This window comes from Orycteropus afer, unplaced genomic scaffold, assembly GCF_000298275.1.
Source record: "Orycteropus afer afer isolate SDZICR_OR568_19922 unplaced genomic scaffold, OryAfe1.0 scaffold00153, whole genome shotgun sequence".
Taxonomy (NCBI): Eukaryota; Metazoa; Chordata; class Mammalia; order Tubulidentata; family Orycteropodidae; genus Orycteropus; species Orycteropus afer.
This window is the reverse complement of record NW_006921740.1, coordinates 1,483,594-1,508,833: the sequence shown is the minus strand read 5'-3', so window position 1 is coordinate 1,508,833 and position 25,240 is coordinate 1,483,594. Positions and strand designations below refer to the sequence as shown.

Genomic DNA, 25,240 nt, shown 5'->3' with positions numbered 1-25,240 from the left:
TTATTTCTGTTGGTTCTGTTGTGATGACACCATTTTCGTTTATAATTCTTGTGTTTTGGATCTTCTCTTCCTTTTCTTTTGTTAGGTCTGTCAAAGGTTTATCGATTTTATTAATCTTTTCGAAGAACCAGCTCTTTGTTTTGTTGATCTTCTCTCTATTTTTTTTTTTTCTGTTCCATTTATTTCTGCTCTGATCTTTATTATTTCCTTGCTTCTAGATACTGTAGGATTCTTTTGTTGTTCTATTTCTAGTTATTGAGTTAGAGTGTTGATCTTGTTTCTTTCCTCTTTTTTGATGTATGCATTTATTGCTATAAACTGTCCTCTGAGTACTGCTTTCACTGTGTCCCATAGGTTTTAGTATGATGTATCTTCATTCTCATTTTTTTCTAGGAATTTTTTTATTTCAGTTTTTATCTGTTCTGTTACCCAGTAGTTTTTGAGCAGAGAGTTGTTCAGCTTCCATATGTTTTATGCTTTTTCCTTGCTCTTCCTATTGTTAATTTCTAGTTTTATAGCATTGTGGTCAGAGAAGATGCTTTGCAGTATTTCAATGCTTTTGAAATTATTGAGGCAAGTTTTATGTCCTAGCATATGGTTTATTCTGGAGAAGGATCCATGTGCACTGGAAAAGAATGTGAATTGTGTTTTTGTTGGGTGACATGCTCTGTATATGTCTATGAGGTCAAGTTGGTCAATTGTACTGTTGAATTCTTCTGTATCCTTGTTGAGTTTTTTTCCAGTTGACCTGTCACTCTTTGAAAGTGGCTTGTTAAAGTCTCCTACTACTATTGTAGAGTTGTCTGTTATCCCTTTTAATTCAGTTATATTTGCTTCATGTACTTTGGAGCACTTTCATTGGGTGCATAAATATTTATTATTGTAACGTCTTCTTTGTCAATTGACCCTTTCAGCATCATATAATGTCCCTCCTTATCTCTTATGATGTTTTTCACCTTAGTGTCTATTTTATCAGAAATCAATATTGCTACTTCTGCCCTATTTTGGTTTTCATTGGCTTGGTATATTCTTTTCCATCCCTTAACTCTTAATTTGTTTTTAGCTTTGTGTCTAAGGTGTGTCTCTTATAGGCAGCATATCAATGGGTCTTCTTTTATCCGGTCTGCCACTCTCTTTCTCTTGATAGGTGCATTTAGTCCATTCACGTTGAGTGTAATTAGTGACAGGTATGAATTGATTGCTGTCATTCTATTGTGTTTTTTTGTTGTGTTGTTGGTGTTTCTTTGGTCCTTATACTTTTCTGTGCTGAGTTCAGTTTGTTGACTAATGCTTTCTCCCTTTTCTTCTTTATAGTTGGTTTTGTGCTTATTAAACCCATATGTTTTTCTTCCTTCTGGATTTGCTTAGAAAGATTGTTACTTTTCTCTGTGGCTACCTTGGAGTATATTCTTGTCTCTACATTTTTAGAACAGTGCATACTGTAAAGACATTGTCCTGTTTTCCTCTCCATTTGAGGACCTGTACCTAGAAGTTTTATTCCTTCTGATAGGTTAGTTGCTGTTGTTGTGTGGTGATTGAGTTCCTTGGTTTTTAAGGTACAATATTTTATGGTCTTATTTTGAGTATCTATTTCTGATTTGGTTTCAGTTTTGATGCACATATCGTGGTTTTGTTGATCTCTGTTGTGGTTCTCTATTGGAAGGACTTCCTTAAGCATTTCTTGTAGGGTTAGTCTGATTTTCACAAAATCCCTTAATTTCTGTTTGTCTGAGAATGGCTTGATTTTGCCCTCATATTTGATGGATAATTTGGCTGGATATAGGATTCTTGGTGGAAGTTCTTTTCCTTCAGTGTTTAATATATGCCATGCCATGGCCTTCCTGCTTGCATGATTTCTGCTGAGTAATCGGAGCTCAGCCTAGCTGTTTGATTGTTATAAGTAATATTTCTTTTTTCCCAGGCAGCTCTCAAAATTTTTTCTTTGTCTTTGGTTTTGGAAAGTTTGATTATAATATGCCTCAGTGTTTTTCTTTTGGGATCTATCTTGTGTGGGGTTCTATGAGCTGCTTGGACAAATATCTTTTCTTCCTTCATGATGTGGGGGAAGTTTTCTGTTAGCAAGTCTTCTACAATTTTCTCGGTGGTCTTTTTTGCCTCTTCTTGTTCTGAAATTCCAATGAGTCTTATATTGCTTTTTTCTCATGTCATCACATGTAATTCTTAGATTCTCTTCATTTCTCTTAAATCTTTGATCTGATTTTTCTTTACATAGGCTAGCATCCAGGGATTTGTCTTCTAGTTGGGATATGTGTTCTTCAGCCAGTTCTAACCTACTCTTTTTTTGCTTCTACTGTGTTGTGTAATTCTGTCATTTTGGTACTCATCTTCTGCATTTGTAACTGCTGTTTTTGTATGAGTTCTGATTATGCATTTATCTTATTATTCTGTTCCTGAATGATTCTCCTGAGTTCCTCCAAGGAACTGTCTGTGTTCTCCTTGTTTCTGTTTGGGGTTTTCTTAGGCTCTTGTATAGCTCTATAAACATATCTTCTAAATTCCTTCTCAGATAATTCTATTGCCTCCGATTCTTCCATGTATAATGAGACCTTTGTTTGTGGTTTTGCTTCTAATGCTTGTCCTGTATTTTCATTTGATTTGAGGTTGCCTGTTGTTTCCTAGACATTTTGAGGTTGTCTTTAACTGTTGGTTTATGTGTTGATTTGTTTTGTCTTGGTTTTATGGTCTAATATTTTGTAAAGGTGAAGCTGGTGCATTTTATTTTATTTTATTTACTTATTAATTCAGGTATGCTGGGTTGCTCTGCAGTTTTCTTTGTGATGGTGGAATCACTGTGGAATGTGGATATGGATTTCTGTTTGTCGTAAAGAAGTTTTAGAGTTCGGACCAGGAGGTTTTATGTTGGCTGAATGTGGTTTCTTGTATTGGATGAGTGAAGTTATTGGTGGAGAAGGTGGGAGCGGAAAAAGGAAAGCTTGCTGTTGCTAGGGGCAGTTTCTAGGGCTTTGAGCGGGCTGCTACTGATGATGTTGTACTGTTATTTACAGGCCTGCAGCTCAATTTCAGGAAAGACTCCAGTTGTTGAGGGTTGCCACTTTCTGCCAGGTCAGACACATGCAAAAACCCTGCTCCCAAGGCCCCTCAGTGCCAAAAAGCTGACCCAAAGCAACTTCCCAGCTCCGCAATCTGTTGTGGGTGTTTCTCTCTCTGCTTTGCCTGCCCACACCGCCTGCCCAGACTGCAATGGGCTCAGGAGTTTGTCTGTGAGTCCGCCCACCTGTGGCACCAAAGATGTGCTCAGTTTCAGCTGCACTGGAGTCAGGAGCATGCCTGCTAGTAATCTGTGGTCCCAATATTAGTGACAAAGTCAAGCGTAGACCTCTTGTGCCACTAAGCTGACCCAAGCTTATTCAGTGACCCGCTTAGGGGGAAGCAAGCCCACCTTCCTGGAGCACCAATTAGCTCTCTGCTTGGGTTTCAGTGGTGCTAGATATGCCCATTTGCACCTAGCTGATCCAAATTACTGATAAAATCAAGTTCTGAAAGTAGATCCTTGGGGTGATTGCTGGGATGTTGGTATGGTTGCTGGTATGCTGATATGGAGTGTCTTCTGCCTTGACCCAGGGAGGTCTCAGATGGCCATTCTCACCTGCCAGTCACTCCCCCAGGGAAGTCTCTAATGGCCTTTCTCAGCTGCCTGTCCGCATTCCACAGGGTAGATCTTCTTTAGTTTCTTCCCCTGTATCTTTCCTCTAATTCTACTCCTCTGAGTTTGGTGTACTCTGACTCGATGAGCTTTTCAGAGCACCAAAATCCCTAATTCAAACTTCTGTACCTAGTTTTTCAAGCTCTAAGATGCTAAAGAAAAATAGTGTGGTGATTACTGACAAGACTCCATTTTGAATCCACCAGTAAATCCTTATAGAAGTAGAATGCCCAGTCTTCCTTCTGTAATGGCTGGTGCATTTGAACAGTCAACCTTCTGGTTAGTAGTCAAATTTAGGCACTATGCCACCAGAGCTCCTTATCGCTTGGATTAGGTGTACCTTAATCTTCAGGGTGACATCTTTCCTCTTCAGTACTTTAAAGAAGTCTTTTGCAGATTTTCGCAGTGTAATATATCATCTGACTTCTTCATTGCTGCTTCCATTGGTATTGATTGTGGAACCAAGTAATAAGAAATCTTTGACAACTTCAATCTTCTCCATTTATTGTGATGCTGCTTACTGGTCCAGTTGTGAGGATTTTTCACTTTCTTTTTGTTGAGGTATAATCTATACTGCAGACTGTAGTCTTTAATCTTCATCAGTGAGTGCTTCAAGTCACCTTCATTTGCAGCAAGCAAGGTTGTGTCATCCGCAAATCTCAGGTTATTAATGAGTCTTCTTTCAATCCTGATGCTGCATTCTTCTTCATATAGTCCAGCTTCTCAGATCATTTGCTCAGAATATAGGTTGAATAAATATGGTGAAAGGATACAACCATGATACACTCCCTTCCTGATTTAAAACCATGCAGTATCCCCTTGTTCTGTTTGAATGACAGCCTCCTGGTCTCTGCACAGGTTCCTCATGAGCACAATCAAGTGTTCTGGAATTCCCATTCTTTTCAATGTTATCTATAATTTGTTATGATGTACACAATCTCATCATTAAGGTTAGCTCTACTTTGGGGAGGCAGCTCTTCCCCAGTTATATTTACAGTGCCTTATGCTGAGTGAAATGAGCCAGACAAAAAAGACAAATATTGTGTGATCTCACTTACATAAAATATCTAGAATAGGTAAAGCCATTGAGCCAAAAACTTAGTTGTTACCAGAGAATAGGAAAAGGGATTTCTTAGTTCTCTAGTGCAGCTGTAACAGGAATACCAGAAGTAGATTGCTTTAACAAACAGGAATTTATTCTCTTAGTTTAGGTGGCTTTGTTGTTGTTGTTGTTATGTGCCGTCGAGTCGGATCAGACTCATAGCAACCCCTCCTTGGGTTTCCGAGGCAGTATCACTATGGAAGTAGGATTGCCCAACCTTCCTTCCGAGGAGTGGCTGGTGGGTTTGAACCGCCAGCCTTCTGGTTAGCAGTCAAGTGCCTTAGCCACTATGCTACCAGAGCTAGAAGTCCAAATTCATAATGCTGACTCTAGGGGCTGGGTGAAGGCCCCTTGACCTTGGACTTCAGCTTTGCCTCTTCTTCCAGGCCCACTGGAGCTGGAGACATCTTCTAACTCAGGCAGCTGCTGGCTTCTGAGGCTGATAAATCCAAGGTCAGCAGGTAATATGGCATAATCCTTAGATCAGCAGGTAACACAGCAGGCCACTGGTTCAAGTCTAGGAACTGGAGATAAAGACTAGACCAAATGCAGGATCCAGATGGGTCAAAAAACTCAAGATCTTCTTCAATGCTTCCCCTTATATACTGGAAACAGGCCACACCCTTAAGGCAACTAATTAGTTGCTCACAGCAGATACCACCATGGAGTTGATTATACTACATCTCATCTCAACACGGGGAATAACTGCATCCAGCTGCCAAGTTTCTCAAAGTCATGACCCAGCCAACTTGACACACAACCTTAACTACCATAAAAGGAAGGGGGCGGGGGACACCTCACAGTTGGGAATTGGGCAGAAATCAAACAACTGGAAGCTCCATGAGGAAAGACTTATGTAAGACCCATGGATACAAATTACTGGAAGAACGTTCTGATTCAACACAGGATTGATAATGGTCAAAACTATCTGAAAATGTAATGAGCTGGGGTTGGGGGGAATATCTCTCATAGCAGTTGTCCAGCAAAAGTGGGGTGACCTGACTGTTATAGAAGAGATAGATTCAAGTGTAACATGATTGGTCACTCTCAGCTGTGATTTTTGAAGAAACTTTTCAATGAAGTGATTATTTGCAAGGCTAAGGTGGTGTAGTGGTTAAAGCATTTAGCTGCTAACGAAAAGGTTGGTGGTTGGAACCCACTAGCCTCTCCACCTGAGAAAGATGAAGCAGTCTGCTTCTTTAAAGCTTTACACCCTTGGAAACCAGATGGGCAGTACTCTATCCTATAGGGTCACTATGAGTTGGAATCTACTCAATGGCAGTGGGTGGTTTTTTTTGTTTGTTTGTTTTGTTTTATTTTGTACAAAGTTAAGAGAATGAGAATTTTGATGCATCCAGGAACCAATAGAAGAGAGAAAGCTTTTCTATCTTTATGCCTAAAGGAGCAGGAGAGCCTGATTAAGAGGTGGAGCCTTGGAAAAGAGGCTTTCAGAGAAAACCAGAATTTCTAGAGAGAGGAAGCCACTGCCAAAACTGGCAGAAAGCAGTCCCCAGAAACAATCAATGTATCTCCACTTCTCTCTCCTCAGGCTGTTCCATCTTTTGCGGTGCCACTCATTCTCCAAACTCACATGGAAGCCAGAGGGCCAGGGGCTGCACGTGATGCCTTTTACAGAGAGAGTAACACAATTCACAAAGATCAGTCCCCAGGGACACTTAGCAGGACTGGCTGAGGGGTGGGAATGGATCTGGAGGGGCAAGCTGAGAACAGCCTGCACAGTTTACTAAAAATTTAAAAATTCTCCCCATGGACTGTAAAAAATAATAGATTCTGAAGTGAACCTCAACTGATTTGGTGAGGAAGGGTGGTGGGGGTGGGGAATGGAGCCAGTGGAAAGTCTGGCCCTGCCTTTCCCATATCTCTTTTCCACCCCCCGGCTCCTCCCTCGTGCGCTCTGGCGCGCTCCATCCCCTTTCCCTGACCTGGCGCCTGGGCGAAGCACCGGACTTTGGAAGCCTCCCTCCTGCGCTGTCCAAGGGCAGCGGACGTGCTTCTACCCAGCTTTCCAAAAGCCAAAAGAGGAGGCTGGGGCACACGTCCAGCCCCGCCCGGGCACTGGTGCCGTTGGGGTCCGCCTGCCTGGTTCTGCTCCGCGCGCGGGGGTCTCAGCGACCATTGCGAACGTCCTGGCTGCCAGACTGGGCTTTCAGTGAGCAGAGCGACGTCGGTCAGGTGGCAAGGATCCAAGGCGGAGCCTTCTTCCCCTCCGGGTCCATCCACCACCCCTCCCCATCCTCGACCCAGAAAAGGACACGCACACAAAAAACTTTTGCCACACTATTAATATATTCGCGTTTCCTCCCACTTTCCCAATGGGCTACCAGCTGCAGAACTCCTGAATAGAAAGCTTAATTGTGCTTTGTCATGCAGAGTACCTCGATTTTCTATAGAAGGTTACAAAGGGCCATTTGAAGTATTTCTTTCTCGCCTAATAGTAAACCATTTGCATAGGGCACCTCTGCGCCTGCCAGACCCAGGTAGCTGCGTCGAAGCTCCAGGGGCCCCCAGGGAACAAAATTCAGCGCGGTTTCCAACGGGCGCGGGACCCCGCCTCCGCCCCCGCATCCCTACTTCCCTCCATTCCCTCGGTCATGGCCAACGGGGCAGCTGATTTAGAGGACGAGAGGCCGAAGACATACAGTCCGCGGTGGTCTGACCTCTCTGCGGCCTTGGGCCACCTCGGCATCGCTAGCTCGACTGGGGCCTGCTCTCGCCGGGCCTTCGGAGCCCTGGCGGTGTTTCCCAGCTAGTACCTGCTGGTCCAAAGATCAAGCGGTTATCCACGCGAGGTCCTCCACCCACTTACGTCGCGCATTAGGGCCAAAGTAAGATGCAAAAGGAATTGAAAGCTAGTTATGATTTGAATGCGAGCTGTTGGTTTCCGCTGGTTGATTGGCAGGGCTGCCTTCAGAAGATCTTTTCTTGTTGCTTGTTTTGACAGTTCAAATCCAGGTCTACGTGACATATAAAGCTAATAAAATTCTAATTTCATTGTTAATCTTATTTCATTGCAGTATAGGTTTTTACCCTCACACCTGCGTGGCAGGGTGTAATTCCATTAATAAAAAATAATCAACATATTCATTGCATGTCTTTTCCCTGATGATATATTGTGAGCAGTGTGAGTTGAAAAAGAGCCATTTATTCCCACCGTGAATGAGCCTGCATGGGGCGGGAGCTTCACCTGCCCCATAGTCAATTAGGAATGTATCGAAAAGTCTAGCAGAAAACGAGTTAAATTAACCGTTCGCTAATTTCCTTGTGACCCTCCTACATAATCCTCCCTTTTCAGCTTGCCCCAGAAATTACCACATGTTGCAAGGTTCAAATAGTGCCTAATGAAACTAAACGCTTCTCACTGCAGCGCTACTGTCGCGGGAGCCCTTTCGCCGGCCTTCAAAGTCTGCGGCCCCCGGTCCGAGGTCAGCTCTCTACTTATTAAGAAACAGTCTCTTGGGAAGGAAAAAAATAGTAATAATAAGCTGTCAGAAACTATGTAACTACATCACTGCCACTGACTTCCTGCTACCGACAACGCGAGGGGATTCCAAGATGCGTGGGCCCGGCGTGGGCACCGCGTCGCGGGCATCCAGGCCCCTCACCGGAGAGGGGCAGCCCTGGAGTTGGGAGAGTTGAGTCTGGGTCAGGGGAACTGGAGGAAGGAAGATGTGCCTAAAGAACGAAGAAGCGAGGAAGACCAAGGCAGGGACGGGAAGACAGAGAAACCCAGAGAAGCGGACGGAAAGGGTAGCTAGCACCGAAAGGAGAGACAGACAGACAATACACTCGGTCTCAGTCGGTTCTCCCAAGTTAAATCTCGAGTGTGGCTCAGGCAACTCATCAGCCCCTCTGAGAAGGCGTTTTGAAGTCTCATGATGCAAGACCCTAATAATTAATCGTGGTCATTAATTAATTAAGGACGAAAGAGGGGAGGTGGCTCGCTGCTGCTTGACCCCAAACAATTTAAATTAGGCTTTGTGAAAGTGGACTCCAAAAGCATGCCCTCCCCCTCCTTCCTCTTCTTTCTCTTTCACGCTCTCAAAAATTTCCATTATAATCCTCTGCGGTCTGGGGCCGCCGAGCAGCGCCGCCCGCTCCGGCTCTTCCTAGCAAACTGAGGCCAAGCTGGCTTGGACTCCTCGGAGCCGGCTGCGGCCCACGGGCAGGGAGCTTTTTTGCACCGGGAGTAGGTCCCACCTGCCTTTTTTCTGTGCACCTGCCGTGGGTTGTTTCTTCCTGAACTTCAGAAATCAAGTAGTTGCCTAAGAATGAATGGAGGAGCTGCAGTGCTTACAGGCGAAATATTGCTACATTCTTTCTGCCTCCTTTTTCCGTTCCCTCTCTCTTTTCTCTCTGTTTGTCTCTTTCCCTTTTCCTCCCTCGCTAAAGACTTGGGTCTCTTATTTGAAATGGTGCAGCTAATACAAAGTCATCAAAGCACTATGGTTCTTGTCTTAAAGTGACAGCCCGCTTTATGGGGCTGTTTGAAATACGCCCCCTGCTTTTCAATGTCTCTCTATCCATCTTTGTCTGCGCTTCAGAAAAGCGGACAATATAAAGCCCAGCCTGGCGAGCTCCCCACGCTCAGGCCTGGGCAGTGCCAACCTCCGCCTTTAAGCAGATTGAAATTGTCACTGCTTCATTAATCTGAAACTAGTTACTTTCCTAAGCACACAGCACACACTTCCGATCTGTTGGGATTCACTGAGAGCAGCCCCTGGGGCCTTGCTGGGTTTGGGATTTGGAAGGCTCAAAAAGGTGTAACAAGCCTTTAGGCAAATGTTGGGTTCGGCTTGAAGAAAAGCAATGCCCAGTGAAAAAGGGCAGATGATTGACGTTAGTGTATTAAGGGAGTGTCTGACATTATTTTCAAAGACAACTGGAGATCTAGAATTTGGAGGGTATACTTGACAATCAGGAGTCCAGCTATGAGAACATACAAAGATAGGTACCAGCACAAGGAACATCTTTAGGGATTGTTGGAGTCTTACAGGCTTTCAATTTTCTTTTCTCAACCAGAAAAATATTGCCTCCAAATATAAAACAGCATTCCTTCCCCACCCCAGACTCTAATTTGACTCTGTTCCTAAGGGTATGTTAAAGTTCCTGTTCTGACTTTGACCCTCTCCAGTTCCAGCTGAACAACCCACTCCTAGTGCCTTGGATGTGGGAGCCCTGGGTCCTTGTGCAATTATCATCTTCTGTGAGACAAGCTGCCTCATTTTTTCACACCTCTACCATTAACAAAAGACAATACAAAAGATTCCTCTGCTTTTAATACTTCCAGCTGGCTTAGAATAGCAAGTTTTTGGATTCCATTCCATCTAATTTAGGGAAGAGACATGGGCATTTTTTTTTTCCCCCAGAGAAGCTCAATTCTCAGTAATGTGAGCCTAAAGATTTATAAAATAGATTTATATTAAATTATGTTAATAGAAGCTTAGTAAATGCATCATTTAATTGCAAGGGGGAAAAAAGTTCCCTTTTAAAAGGTCTGTCACCTTAACAGGTACATTCAAAGATTCCCTGTGAATAATGAAAATAGGAACAATTGCTTTGATGCACTGAGCTGCATTCATCGTCTAGGACAGCTTTAGGCTGTGTTTGGAGAGGATGGGAGGAGTTCCTTTTAAAGGAGTGATTGCTCCTTTAAACACAATTTCCTTTAGCTAATAGGTTCTATTGGAAGTTTCATTCTCCTCTCCTAACCCCACACCCTTAAGACAGGTCTGGGATCCTGGCCTCAAGCTGTCTCCCCTCACTGTTAAGCTTGTTTCTTCTCCCACTGAACTTGGAGCACCTCCCCACCTCCTTCAAAGAAATCTCACAAAGAGTACCGAGAAAAGTGAGTGAAACCTACATGAAAGGCAAAAGTGGGAAGCAAAAATAAATCTGGTGAAAATTACCTTTCTCCTTCTACATGGCCAGCACCAGTGAAACTCTCTGTTTCTCTCTAACACAGAGAGAGAGAGAGAGAGAAAGAGACCCTGTCACTCTCTGTGACCACCTCCAGTTGGAAGAACCACTTTTCTGGCAATTAATTGTCTAACCTCAGAGTGGGCCAAGAAAAGTGTATTTCTGATCCGGGTTGGATATAAGAGGCAGAACCGCTGGGGCTCAGAGTGAGGGGAGGGAAGTTGTTATTGTTGTTGTTGTTGTGTGCCATTGAGTCGGACTGACTCATAGAGACCCCTCCTTGGGTTTCCCAGGTAGTATCACTACAGAAGTAGATTGCCCCCCACCTTCCTTCTGAGAAGCAGCTGGTGGGTTTGAACCGCCAGCCTTCTGGTTAGCAATTAAGTGTCTTAGGCACTACGCTACCAGAAAGAGGAGGCCAGAATCAAAGACTTCACATTTCCAAGTTTTTATTTCTCCTAAAACCCTTGGTTATCCTTGAAGGTGGGGAGAGCAGTAGCTGAGCCATGATGACCACTCCAGACTGCTTCAGAATAAGGACCTCAGAGGGAGTCTTTGGGGCACCAGTGTCTCTATCATGTGGGTTCATGGCACCTAGGATGAACTGCTGGGTCATTTCTGCCCTAAACATGGTTTGCAATCAAGAACTCTTGCCTGGTGCCACTATTCTTGTCAGGCCTTTGGCCTTGGGTGTGTGTTCTTGGCCTTGTAGGAGAGTGAATGAGAAAGGTCTTGGCTTCTTGTCCCTCCTCTGAATGTCTGGGCTGGGTCAGGGCACAAGGGCAAAGAGGATTTCTTTTTTTTTTTTTTTGTCCCTGCTTCCTCTCTTTTCCCTAACTCTCTTCCTGTTCAAAGCTACCACAGGACTTGCTTTCAAAGAGGTGGATTCAACCACACTGATTCTCATTTTAGTTCTCTTTCTCTTTCCAGCAAGTGTTTGTAGGCAGTCACCTCCTAAGTGGCCAGGTTTTGGTGAACAGCACAGGGTAGTATGTTGTAAAGCTGGCACCCAGTGCTTCCCAATTAGAGAAATTTTCATACATCCTGGACATTTTAATACATGTAGGGAAACTTCACTAAGAGTGCTTGATCAAGATTGTTTAACAGAGGGTTTTGGTGTTCGAATTTGTGTGTCTGGATATTGGTTTAGGTGTTGGTAACCTTTAAAATCACCCACAGTCACAAAATCTTACTCTGTTTTTCAACCTTTAAAAGCATCAACAGACTGGAGGAGGTAGCAGAGATTCAAAATCTGCCCTAGTAAAAGTAGTAGAAGGAGAAGACATCATGCATTAATCTGAAAGTGACAGAACGATCTATTCGGCATCTAATGCCCTAGAACTACACAGAAGGATCTCTCTGGAGACGTTGAAGGTCTGAAGAACTCATTCTTCCTAAGAACGTCCAACGTTTGTCTTTGTTGTGGCCTGACTCTTTTTGCCTCTGGTGAGGGATCCATTGTTTATTGCCCTTTGCCTAGGAAATTCCGCCCCGCTTCCCCCAAGACTGGAAGGAGAGAGCCAGAGAACCTGCAAGCAGCCCAAAGCCGAGGCGCGCCGTGCAGCACGGGATGGCAAGTGCACGGCTCCGAGCTTCGGGCGCCGGGGCTGGAGAGTGGGAGCAGAACGAGTCTGAGAGGCTGGGGTGCGAGCCGGGCATGGACGTGGGGAGGAGTAGGTCCGAGCTACCGGCGGTAGAAAGGCCAGGATGGGACGGGACCGAGAGGTCAGCCCACCGTCCAGATGAGGCTTCACTTAGCGCAGGAGTACCGAGAGCTAAAGCACGGGCTCTTTGTCCTTCTTTTATTTTCCCCGATGGAATTATGCTCCACAGACGCCTGTTTTTTTTTTTTTTTTCCGTTTCGAAACTCCTTTCCCACCTCAGCACGCACCGAGCGGCCCATTTGTTGGGAGGGAGGGAGATGGGATCTTTGGGAAAGGAAGCAGGGTTGCCTCTTCCCACAGCCATGGGCAGGGCGGGGGTCCCGGGCTTTGCGAGTGAGAGACCCAAGAGAGACAGCCTGGGGCGGGCAGCCTCCCAGGCCCAAGCCAGAGCTTCAAGATGCCTGTAATCATCGCGCTCCGCCAGGCCCGGGCCGCGCTAGCTGCACAAAGCCTTTGCGGCTCCCCATTCAGCACTACGTCGTGCGGTCCCTCCTCCCTGTCGCCTGACCCGCCAGTGCTGAAAGGGGAGTGGGCAGTCCTCTGAACTCAGGGAAGTTTTCCTTTTCCTGAGCTTCTTGAGTGAGCGTGTGAGTATGTATGTGTGTGTAGGTGTGTGTTTGTGTATGTATATGTGTGTATGTGCGAGTATGAGTGTGTATGTGTGTGTATGACTGTGGGTATGTGTGCACGTGTGTGAGTGTGTGCGTGTGAGGTGTATGAGTGTGTATGTGTGCGAGTACTTATGAGTGTGTGTGTGTGAGAGAGAGAGTGAGAGAAACTCTGGACAGAAAAAGCAGAGCCACATCCTTTTCTCTCCCTCCCAAACTAGCTTCCTGATCTTAGTTTTGGAGCCCTACACCTGGAGCAGTTTCTGGACCCTTAGGTCTGTAACTTCTGACTACCTTTATCATTTTGGACAGACTACTCCAAGTAAATCAAAACCAAAGATGCTGTATGTTGTAAACAGCTCCTGTGGCTTGAACCTACTCAGTGGCATCTTTATAAAATAAGCAAAAATAACACCAGTCGGTGTTAGTAGGGGCTCAGCTCGCAGAGAATGAGATCTGCCATTTCCCCATTTCCAGCTTCCTCACCTTCTCTCTCTTAGAGGACAGGTCCAGGTTGCACCGAGGAGAGGGCTGGAACTAAGTCTTCTGCAGGACCGTGAATGCCAGAGTGAACTCTGTTAGGTAGTGAGGAGGGACAGACTAGAGAAGGGAACAAATATGGGTTAAAGTTAGGAATGCCAGAAGAAAACCTAAAGGCTCCAAAGGCAAGTCTGGGCTATTTTGGAAAAGTGAAAGTATAAATCTTTGGACAGAATAATTTCCCCTCTCTGATTTTTGTTTTCTCTTCACTGAGGGAAACTAGCTAATTTTGCACCACTACAAACAACTGTGGTATTTTCAATTGCCTCATATGCATGTGAAAGCTGAACAATGAATAAGGAAGACCTAAGAAGAGTCCAGTCTTTTGAGTTGTGGTGTTGTTGAAGTACCATGGACTTCCAGAAGAACTAACAAATCTGTCCCAGAAGTGCAGCCAGAATGCTTCTTGGAAGTGAGAATAGCCAGACCTACTTTGGTCATGTTGTTAGATGGGGCCATTCCCTGGAGAAAGATATCATGCTTGGTAAAGTAGAGGGTCAGTTAAAAAAAAGGGGGAAGGCCCTCAATGAGATGGACTGACACAGTGGCTGCAATGATGGGCTCAGGTACAGCAAGGCTGGTGTGAGGCTGGTGCTGGACCAGGCAGTGTTTCATTCTGTTGCACACAGGGTTGCTATGACTCGGAGCCAACTTGATGGCACCTAACACCACCACCACAACCAGGAATATCAGTGTTCCTAGTAATTTGCAACATCATTTTTAAGTTTCTGTGCATTTGCTTCCAACCTATCTGATGGATTGTTGCATTTCCTAAAACTACTACAACTGTGAGTAGCCCTGGTGGTGCAGTGGTTTGAACCCACTAGCTGCTCCTTAGGAGAAAGATGTGGCAATATGCTCCTGCAAAGATCACAGCCTTGGAAACTCTATGGGGCAGTTCTACTCTGTCTGTAGGGTTGCTATGAGTCAGAATTAACTCAGTGTCAAGGAGTTTTTATTCCAACTATGCAAATTCCTTCACACAAGTCAGGTTTTAATACTGACAGAGCTGAAACAAAAGGGAAAAACACCCACAGAAAATAAATATTAGGAAAGAAATTTTCCTTAAATACTTAAGAAATTGTAAGATTGCCTTCATTAATTATCATTGGGTGATTTGTCCCATCAACTGGGAGCAAGTTATCAATTTTGGGGGGTAGTACTACCTGGCAAGCAGCTTCATGACTGATGTCTTTTGTTGGCAGAAGTTTCTGTTACGCTGGAAACTTACAGAGCCACAAACTCCCTCAGCCAAGAGAGCCACTTTACCAAGTTTTAATAAATATTTTTCTCTAAGTCCTCAGCACTTTTTCTGTCATGTTCACACTTCTCTTTTGAAATTGGGGGGGGGGGTAGACAAACACCACAAATTTTAAAATATTGATTTTGTTTCATTTATTTAAATAAATATAAATATAAATTTCATATAAAACTATTCACATACAAAGGGACTTCCAGCGACTTGGACTTGAAACACTCAGGCAAATTTTCAGAAAGCAAGACCTACAGGGTTTAATTTTCTACGTTATTTGCAATGTCAAAACTTTTATTTTAAAAGCAACAATAGAAACTAATCAAGAACTCCGTGTTCTTATCAGGTTCTGAAAGAAAACAGGGCAAAAAACAACCCTACAGTGTTAAACCAACCCTGTTTTTTCTCTGTTACATGAGGAGACTGAGTTGATGTCTACACTATTTACATTTAATAATTAAAAAATATATATCTATGACTGTAAGCGGAGCTCAAACAATTAAGTAGGAAACGCGAAAGGTCAGGTCCAACACGCACGCGCCGGGACCGCTCAGCGCAGACTTTCCCCAGACTGGACAGCGGCGATGGGCAAGGTTTGGGGGCCCTAGGTTGCCTGCCGCTTCGATGTTGCAAGAGCTACTGGGAGGAGATGGGGGGGTGGTCTGCCTCATAAGGGGGAAATCTCCTTGTCATCGTTGGCCGAAGCCGGCGACAAGGAGTCCTCGTCTTCCGAGCGCGCGTAGTGCGCCTGGCTGCCGACGCACTTGCAGCCCGCGTGACTGTTCCTCTGCGTGCCCTTCCCCTCCTTCTTGTGCTTCACCCGGCGGTTTTGAAACCAGATTTTCACCTGCTTCTCCGACAGGTTCAGGTACGTGGCGATTTCGATCCTCCGGAGTCGCGACAGGTACATGTTGGAAGAGAATTCGCGCTCTAGCTCCAGGAGCTGCGTGCTGGTGAACGCCGTCCTCATCCTCTTGCCATTCGGTACCTGGCTGGCATCTGAGCCTCCTGAGACAGGCCAAGAGAGGGCAGAAAGGTAAGACTCAGGCGAGGCGCCTGCCTCAAGTGCCATGCATCGGATATCACGCCCCTCTAGGGCCCACCTGCAAAAGCCCAAATAAACTACTACATCCACCCTCCACCTTTTACTGTTTCAGGGCACGTCGTTGCTCAGCAGGGGAAGAAAGAGACGCTCAAAGCAAGGGAAGGCCTTTGACGCTCGGGACTTAAAGGGGGGTAGGGGCTTGAAGGGCAACGTGGTACCGTCCCACTTAAAGCCCACTGTGTGTGGAGGGGGCGGTGGGTTGGCTTAGTCGAAATGCATTGCAACCCTTTAGCCACCCCCAACGCAGGGATGACACACACGTAACTTCTAACACAACCACCCGAACCTAAGCCTGTTAACCTGTTTTCTCCTCCCTGAAGTTCGAGATCCCAAAGGACTAGAAGTAGACAAGGCTTGGTCACCAGGTACTGGGAATGAAGCACAACCGGATGCAATGAGAGGCCGGTAAACTAACTTGTACCTGCTTGGAACTTTTGGATACGACTCCACAGGTAGGTCTAAAAGACCCTCTTCCCTCCCCACGCCGATCCCCAGGGCTCCCATTTCCTTCCCTGGAGGTGGACAGTTTGCGCGCACGAGCCATGGGGCGGGGGGTGGGGGTGGGGCGGGTAGGCGCGGCGAGATGGTGTCCAGAGACCCCCGCCCTACCCATGCTGAGGCAGTGGAATCTCCGCGGGTCCGCCACGTTGTAGGTGGTGGCTGCGCAGACAGGTGCGTGATGCTGCGGGTGACCTAAGGCCGCCGCCGCCGCCGCCGCCGCCGCCGCCGCCGCTGCGGCTGCTGAGCCCGGCTGCTGAGGCTGGTGGTGATGATGATGGTGCTGCGGCGAGTGGTGGTGATGGTGCGCGTGGCTCACCCGCGGGCAAAACTGTGAGTCCCCAGGACCGGAAGAAAACTGGCTCTTGAGCAAAGGCAAGGCCCCCGCACTCCCTGCAGCCCCGGCTCCCCCGGCTCCTGCACCCGCACCGCCAGCGCTCGGGGCTCCGCGAGAAGAGTGCAGGTGCGAAGTGACGCAGAGCGGGCACACGCAGAACGCGCCGCTCTTGCGGGACGGGCAGCCAGGCCCGGATACCGACATCACCAACGGGGATGGCATGCCCAGCGGGATGAGGAAATCCGGCCCAGGGTGCGGCTCGGGCAGCGAGGGTGCCGGCCGGGAGGAATCCTTGATGATGAGCGAGTCGACATAGAAGGAGCGCGACATATCGGGAGGAGTGGGTGTTTGAAGGGTTGGCCCGTTAGCGGTGCCCCCTCCCCTCGGCTGTTCTGAGCTCTGCCCTGGACTCGGGTGGTCAAGCCCTTGGGGATGCAGAGGTGCCGGCGTCTGGGACGCGAACAAAGGGGTCCCCGGAGAGGGCTGGTCCTCACGTCCCCCGCCCGGCGCCCCGGCTCCGGGATTTTATAGCCCCCCACCCCGGCACGTGATGCTGCGGAGTACCGCTTGGCTCCGGTTCCTCGGCAGCTCCCCACCCTCGGGATAGGCTGCCCGAGTCACAACAGAAGCAGCGAGGAGGGGCAGGCGCGCGGCAGGGAAGACTGCGGGGGAGGGAGGTGGGGGAGACTTTGCAAAGTGTAGGTTTTGTTAATTTCGCGGTGAGGCCGGCCTCCTCCCCCCACTCTCCTTTCTCCACGCTTTCCAGAGAAATCACACCGCTGCAGTCTCCATCCCTCCCCGCTCCCTAGCCTGGGCCCCAGCCCAACTCTTCCCGGCGCCCGATCGCAGAGCGCACAAGGTGGGGACTTGGAGGCCTTTTTAATACGGATGCCTAGTGCTTCTGTCTCCTCTGTGCCAGCCGTGGCTGCGGCGTGGTGAAGTGCGAGGTCCGCCGCTCGGAGCAGGATTGTGTGTGCGTGTGCCGACTGGAAGGGGCTTAGTCCTGGAGCGCAACACAGGCCATGGTCACCTCTATTCCTGTTCCCCAGCTTGCAGCTTTTGGACTAGGCCAAGGTCATTCAAATGGTTAGTTCAAGACGAGTCAGGCGCATGACAGTGACCCTCCCAGCTGAAAAGTCCCTACGTTTTTTATTCTGATGCTTGAGGAGATCTAAAATGCCTTTGCACTTGGGGCCCTCCTGGGGCCACTCAGACCAGCGATCCTCCCTTTTCTTTCTTGCAACCCTTTTCCAGTCGGCAGCTCTCCCTTTGGCAACAGAGAGAGAGAGAGAGACGTTGAGAGTCAGCATTGTCTTTCCTCAAATCCCTTGACCATCCCATTGCCAGGCCAATCCTACAAACTGCATCTGAAGGATTTTGGAGAGAGGGCTCCAGCCCCATCCCTCCAGAGGACAGTGCCAGGGTGGGAGAAGGGTTTTGCTCTGGATCTGGCTAACTGCTACCCGCATACATTTCCACCCCCCCATCTTGGCTTGCTGACAAGGTTACCCAGGAAGAACTAGATGAAGGGAACTGGGCCAGCATAGTATCCCGGCTCAGGATCCACAGAAGTGGTTTGGTAAAGGAAATCTCTCTGGGGGTGGGTAGGGAGGAGGAGCTGCAGAGAGCCCTGCATTTAATCAGAGTCACTGAGGATCTGGGATCTTCTACTGGGGATGGGTGACAGTAGGGGGAGGAGCCGGGGGGGGGGCTGTTGGCGCTATTGCTTATTCTGGAAGGTAAGGGGACAGAGGCTTTCTGTCCTCTCTCCCTGTAGAAAAATGAGGTGGAGTGGGGAAGCTGAAAAATAGCGACATGCCAGGTCCTTTTCCCAGAACAGCTAACTTCAGGCCTAAGTTCACAATGGCACTAAGACACCTAGGGGCAGGACTCCCTCCACCTGGGAGAACCAGGTGCCCAAAGCCAGGAGAGCATCAGCGTTCTGTCCTCTGTCTCTTCCCCTCTCTGTCTCTGTGACCATCTCTCGCCTGCTCAGAAGTATAATTGGGTTGTAGGGACGCTCCGCTCTGGGGAGCCCAGGATTTATGGATGGCAATTAAAGTTTTATGAATTGCAGCTGAGGCTGGTTATTGAGCTATTTGAATGTGATTAGAATTCAATTAGAAAGCGGTTAGTGGACGGTGGGTCTCCGGAGTGTAAACAGACAGCTATTCCAGAAATGTGCTAATCCAACATCTTGTGACAACAATTAAGGAGTCTCGGGGCTTAACTCGGGGCAGCTCAGCTGTAACTACTTTTGTACCACAAGGTTGCCGCTGCGACCATCCCAGATGCTCAGCCTCACTCCAGGCAGGCCCAGTCTGCCCTCGCTCACCTCTTGAATCCAGGCAGTTCCAAATCATTCCAACCCGGAGAAAAAGACTCAGAGCTCAAGGACTGAGAGACGCTTATTGGCAGGCTGCTTTTACAGCCTACATTGTCCAAAATATGTGATACCGTATCCGCATTCACTTTGCTTTTTTTCTTTCTTGAGGGTAATAATTCCTCTTTTTTTTTTTTTCCTCTGGGTTAAGTAGAAAGTTCTCCAACATCTGTTTAGGGCCACAGTCTTTCACATTTTCTGAGTATGTTTATGAAAAGAACTCCTGTGCTGATGTGCTAGGAACCTGAATCCCCATGGAGATATGGTGGACCTTCACGTTTTACTTTAGAGAACTCTAATCAGGTGAGAAGCTTGAGTATCTAATTAAATGTATGTCTGACTATGGAAACATTCCATGTGCAAGCCAAGGATTTCTCAGACAGGTGTGAGGCTTGAGTACTCAGTTTCCTTCTAGCTTTAGGGCTGTGAGGCCACCAACAGCTTACCACGAGGCTGTGGCTGGAAGTAGGACAACATCTGAGAAGCTTGCCCATTTTACCATTTTACACACACATACACATACACAAACCTCTTGGTCAATTCAGTGGATTCCGACTCATATTGACCCTACAGGACAAAGTAGAACTGCCCCATAGGGTTTCCAAAGCTGGTAATCTTCACAGAAGCAGACTGCCACATCCCTCCCCCCCCTCCACTGGCTGATGGGTTCAAACTGCCCACCTTTAGGTTAGCAGTGAGAGTTTAACAACTGCGCACAATTAGAGTCCTTGGTTAATTATGCATGCCCAACAAGAACAAGTATTTTGGGGTCGTGTCTATGTGGACTCTCTCCTCTCAGTTGGTCTCTTCTCCTCTAATTTTCTTTGACTCTCTCCCTCTCTCCTCCTTCCTCAAACTCAGCACCCAGATTCAGAAGCCTGCTCCACCTGATGATGTCTCCGTGGGCAGGAAGGAAGCCCCCCACCTATGGCCCTGGGCAGCAATGCAGCTCCCCCAGCCCAGCCTGACCCTTCCTCAGAGCAGAGACACCCCAAAACTGTGTAGAGCAGGAGACCCCAGCTTAGCCTCTTTCTCCAGCGAGAGAGCAGACGGCGTGTGCCCACATTCCCCACACCACATACAATTTTATTTCTCAGTGATTTTGTCTGATAAAATTTCATCGTCCATTAAGTAATCTCCAAAATGAGAACTCTTATGAGCCTATAATGAGCTCTAATTGCTGCAACTCGGGGAGCCACGTGGAAGGATTTAGTCGGTATTAAGCAGTTGGGTACAGAGTACAGGCTGTTACCTAAGCCCTTACTTTCTTAATTCAAGGAGAAATTTAGTTCTTTTAAGGGGGCGGGGGTGCTCCTTTGATTCCCTTCTTCTTGTTCAGGAGGACAGAGGATGGCTTTGTCTGCCTGATTGCAAGATAGCCTCACAAATGCTAAGGTAACAAAATCACCCCCGCCCCATCCTGGTCAAGGCACCCCACCAACCACTTAGAAAAGAAAAATCAAAGGAATTCTAAAAAGAACAGCAAAGGCATGCCTTCTGCCTCTGGACTCTTCACCTTGAGCCTGGGTGAGCCATTTCCTTCTCATTCAACCTTGAGAGAGAAAGTCTCAGCTCTAGCTTTTAAAGGGTCTTGCAGAACTTCCTCCTTCTTCCTTGATCACACTTGACCTGAACCCAATGCCTTTCTCACTTCTCTTATTTCTTTTCTCCTGAAAAGTCAGCGAAAGTAAAGGACTCAGTGTTGCCCATTCAATAGGGCCCAGAGTTCTGCCTGGTGGATGTGCTTAGCCATTTTGTCTGGTTGTAACTCTCACTTTGCCTCCTCATTCGCCCTCCAAAGCGTCCTCCTCTATCCCCGAACTTTTCTTTCAGTTCCAGCATTTGCCCACATGGTTCTCCTGCTCCAAACAGAGGAGGCTGCAAGCAGGGCGGGTTTGGCTGTGCAGTTGGCGGGGCTGCCTCAGATTTATTTGCTCCTCTTACATTGATTTCATATTAGTTTCCAAAGCGATGAATGATCTCAAAGCTGGGTTTTGTTAGCTGAACACAAACAGGAGACAGGACTTACTTGCCCCCAGCTCCCTTTAATGAGGTCATTATCAAAGCGTGAACAAGTCTATGAATGTTTTATTGAAAGCGCATCGTTAACTTGTATCCATCCTTTTCTCCGAGTGGCATTGTGATATTGCTGTCTGTGGCACATCTTACCCGATATAGCCCGAGATTTCCCCATTCTCTGTAACCAGGCAACCCTTTCTGAATACCCAAAAATTGAAAAGAACCGCTTAGTCTTCAAGAAAGTCCTCAATAATAGTGGAAAAGAACAAAGATCCAGGAGACAACAAAATGCCACAGGGGTGACTTTTCATGAGCAATTATCTCTCATTAATCAGAAGAACAGCTGCAATATTAATTTTCTCTCTTTCTTCCTCTCTTTTCACAGTCCCCAACATTTGAATAATCATAAATTTTGATTTTATGAAGGAGTCACATTTCCAGAGACTGGAGGAAAGCAGCTACCTAGGTGAAGACAAGGAGAAAACGCTCTCGTTTTGTTTTATCTTATTTATTTTTTGCTTGGTTAAAGCTGTCTACAAAACAAAAAGAAAATAAATAAAATAAGGGGGAAATGCCTGAGAAAAGTGGCCACCCTCTTTCTCTAGATGGTGGCTGGGAATCAAGACTCGGTTCTCTTGAGCCCCCTCCTCACAACTCCTCCTCCCTCCCTTGCTCTCCCTGCCCAGACCCTTCCCCAGTTCTGTTCTGAGTAGGGCGGAGGGAAATGTCCCCGGCGTCTGGCGTGGGAGTTTCAGCTGGGTTTCTGCCCGTTTAACTTGCAAACGTGAAGCCAAGCGTTGTCGATCTGACCAAAGAGACACTCTTTGGGCGTAACTTGCATTGTGGCCATCATAAAGCCCGCCAGCCTTGGATGAACTGGGACTTGCATTCAGCAGAAATGGGGCGCTCGCTCTCCTTTCAGGCGCGGGAGAGGCGATTGTTCTCAAGATGTGTAGCCAGGGTGGAAAACGAAGGTCCTCAGATAACGCTGTAACCTGCAAAGAGCTTGCAGGAGTTAAAAGAATCTCATTAAAGCCGAGGCTGCAATTAGCAAATACATATGCGCAGAGAATCCAAGCCCTTCTTGAAAAGCTGTGGATGGGGATGAATGAGGGACGGTTGGGAGCCAGCCCTCACATTCCTGCACTGGTTGAGTGATGGGGGTGGGGGGGTTCAGGCGCCTGGCTGTCCCTTTGGCAGCCCCAATATTGTTGCTTTTAATGTAGGGGCGGGCAAGGCTGTTCTAGGAAGAAGGTAGGGTGTGGGCCTTGTGCTCACCCACTACCAATGAAAAAAAAAAAGATCTTGCATCTCCCTTGTGCTTATTCAGAGCGGATGGGCCTTTGAGAAACCTGAATTCGCCTTTGTGCTCACCAGAGGCTCAAGAGTTCTATTCGGCCCTCGGAGAAGAAGGGAGGGGGCTGCTGGAGAGAGGCCTAAGAGAGTTGGCTCAGAATTTCAGGAACCTCTCAGTCTCCTGGGCTCCGTGCACTTTTGAAGGCACCAAATCCCTGCCACGCTGTCCCTCTGCTCCCCACTTCACCTTAATGAATATGTGTTCACTCCCCCCACACCAAATCCTCAAGCCTAACAAGGAGGCCTTCCTCCCCCACCCTCAAAGCTCTCCTCTGTCATCAGCATAAAATTTATTGAGCGCCTACTCTGTGCCCAGCGTGTGCTGGGCGCTGCAGGGGGCAAGCCTGAAAAGACCAAGACTGTATCCAATAGAATATTGTTTCATTTCAGGAACAATGGCCTGAGGTAGGGAACAATTATCCGGATAATTGAAGCAAATACTCCACCTCCCTCCCTCTCCAGGTCCACCCAGGTTTACCAACACTTTTTACTACCCTTTTTCAAAGACGATTTTTGTGTGGAGGCAGGAGTGTAAGAAGACAGCTGAATTACACATACCAATTCCTCTCTTCCTTTGGTATAAGTTTGTTGAAGGCATGAGGCTGAAATAGTTACTGGGACCAAGATAGGTTTTTGTTTGTTATGTTTTCAATGTTAAAAAATTAAGAGTGAACCTTTATAATTGTTAGCAACCCAACCTTCCTAGTTTTCAACCTTGGCCATATACAATAATTGCCTGGAGATTTTTATTTAAATACCAAATGGAAGGGTCCTACCCATAGAATTCTTATGTAATGTTCTGGTGTAGGTCAGAATTTCAGGTTTAAAAACAATTCTCCTGGAGGTTCGGAAGCAGGTGAGAAATAGCTGAAAAAATCCTTCTGCCCCTGCCCTGCCTGGAACCTGAGGTGAGCAACTTAACCTCTCTGAACTTTATTCAGTCATTTGACAATTGGGAAGTGTTTATTGAGTGCCTACTATGTGCCAGGGAATTAGACTCTGGTGGCATAGTGCCTAAGGCATTTGACTGCTAAGCAGAAGGCTGGCAGTTCAAACCCTCCAACCACTCCTGGGAAGGAAGGTTGGGCAATCTACTTTCGTAGTGATCCCGCCTCCAAAACCCAAGGAGGGGTCGCTATGAGTTGCATCCGACTCTAGGACTCTACTGGCAGTGAGTTTGTTTTTTGTTTGTTTGTTTGTTGAAGCCCGCCCGTAGGGAGTTGTTAGAATGGAAAACGAGTCAGTTCAGAACTGTTCAATTACAAAAGGCCGTGTAAGCAGGAAAGAAAAGCCCAAGCCTGAAGAGAGCTTTAAGCAGAGACCGGCTTAGTTAGTTGAGCTAATATTGACCTGGAAATAAAAAATGAGGAATGGGTTCCTGACCACAGAAGGGCGCACACGTGAGCCCTAAACAGTTTCTCTTGGCTCGTTGCTTGTTGAATGAAGTCCAGGTACATATGTGGCAGCATCTCAGTTTTTGCCTGTCTGAAATGTGAAAAATGCCCGCCCTTTCAAGGCCTGGTGAGGATTTAAGGTCTAGCACCGGACCTGGAACCTGGTAACAGATCCTCCTGGCATCTCTTACTTTTTTTTTTTTTTTAAATCATTATCTGGTACCTCCATGGGCCCCTGACATTTAAGAAGGTTATTAGAGCTCTGGGCTTCGCAGCGAGGAACCAGGAAGCCGGAGTCGCTGCCCAATCACCTCCCGCCCAGGCTCCTGTTCCCGCTGACTTTCTCCCTTGGAGGCGCGCGCGTAGCCCCACAGCCTGTATTGGGGTGCCCAGCTCGACTTTTCTCTAGCACTTAGTTTTTGGGTGTACCTGTCTCTGCTCAGCAGCCCCATCAGCCCCTGCTTGGCGAGGGAGCCCATCATCTCCTACTCCCCAGCCGGGGCAAAGCTCCTGGCAGCCCCAGGTAGGGCTGCGCCCTGTTTCTAAAAAAAAAAAAAAAATGCTCCTGGTGCCTCAAGAAAGGCGGGCTTGCTTTGTAGAGGAGGGAACATGTGCCACTTGGGTATATGACAAAGCTCATTGCCACCATTTCTGGAGTTCTCACAGTGTGCCAGGACCTGAGCCAGAAGTCTTGCTTCCATGATGTCATTTAAATTACACAGCAGCCCTATGAGATAAAACGTCATTATAATTATGGCTGTTTTGCTCATGGCCGTTTTGTGGATGAGAACTCTGAGGATTACTGAAATTCAATAGTGAAGGTCACACACCTAGAAATGGCAGAGCTGGGATTCAGACCTGTCTGTCCGATGTAGCTAGCTACTTAGAGTCTTAGGCACTAGGCAATAAACAATGAAACGCAGTGCACTGCTGTCCAGTCTGATCTGACTCATAGCAAGCCCTTCTTGGGTTTCAAGGATTTATCACTATGGAAGTAGATTGCCCAACCTTTCTTCCCGGCACTGGGCAATACTGCCTCCTAATAACTGATTATGGGAGCTCTGGTAGCATAGTGCCTATGGCACTAGACTGCTAACCAGAAGGCCAGAGGTTCAAACCCACCATATGACTCGGGTCTGACTCCACAGCAAACAACAATAATAACTGATTGGCAACAGCAAATATGTCAGAGTAGGACTGTGCACCATAGGGTTTTCTTTCTTTTTTTTCTAATTGTGATTTGAGTGAAGATTTACAGAGCAAATTCACTTTCCATACAGCAGTTCACATATGCTTTGTCTCATGTCATTGACCACAGTTTACCATAATGCAACAGCTTCCCTCCCACTTCCTCCCCATA

The 25,240-nt window shown here is 47.1% G+C and overlaps 1 protein-coding gene across 1 annotated transcript; it reads right to left on the bottom strand.

Annotated features, from left to right (window-relative positions):
- Positions 1 to 15,455: 15,455 nt before the first annotated feature.
- GSX2 (GS homeobox 2) lies at positions 15,456 to 17,058 on the bottom strand. The gene is made up of 2 exons (XM_007946205.2): positions 16,503 to 17,058; positions 15,456 to 15,796 (listed from the first exon to the last, which is right to left on the bottom strand). Exons 1-2 carry the CDS (start codon positions 17,056 to 17,058, stop codon positions 15,456 to 15,458), a joined length of 897 nt encoding a protein of 298 aa, XP_007944396.1.
- Between the last annotated feature and the right edge of the window lie 8,182 nt (positions 17,059 to 25,240).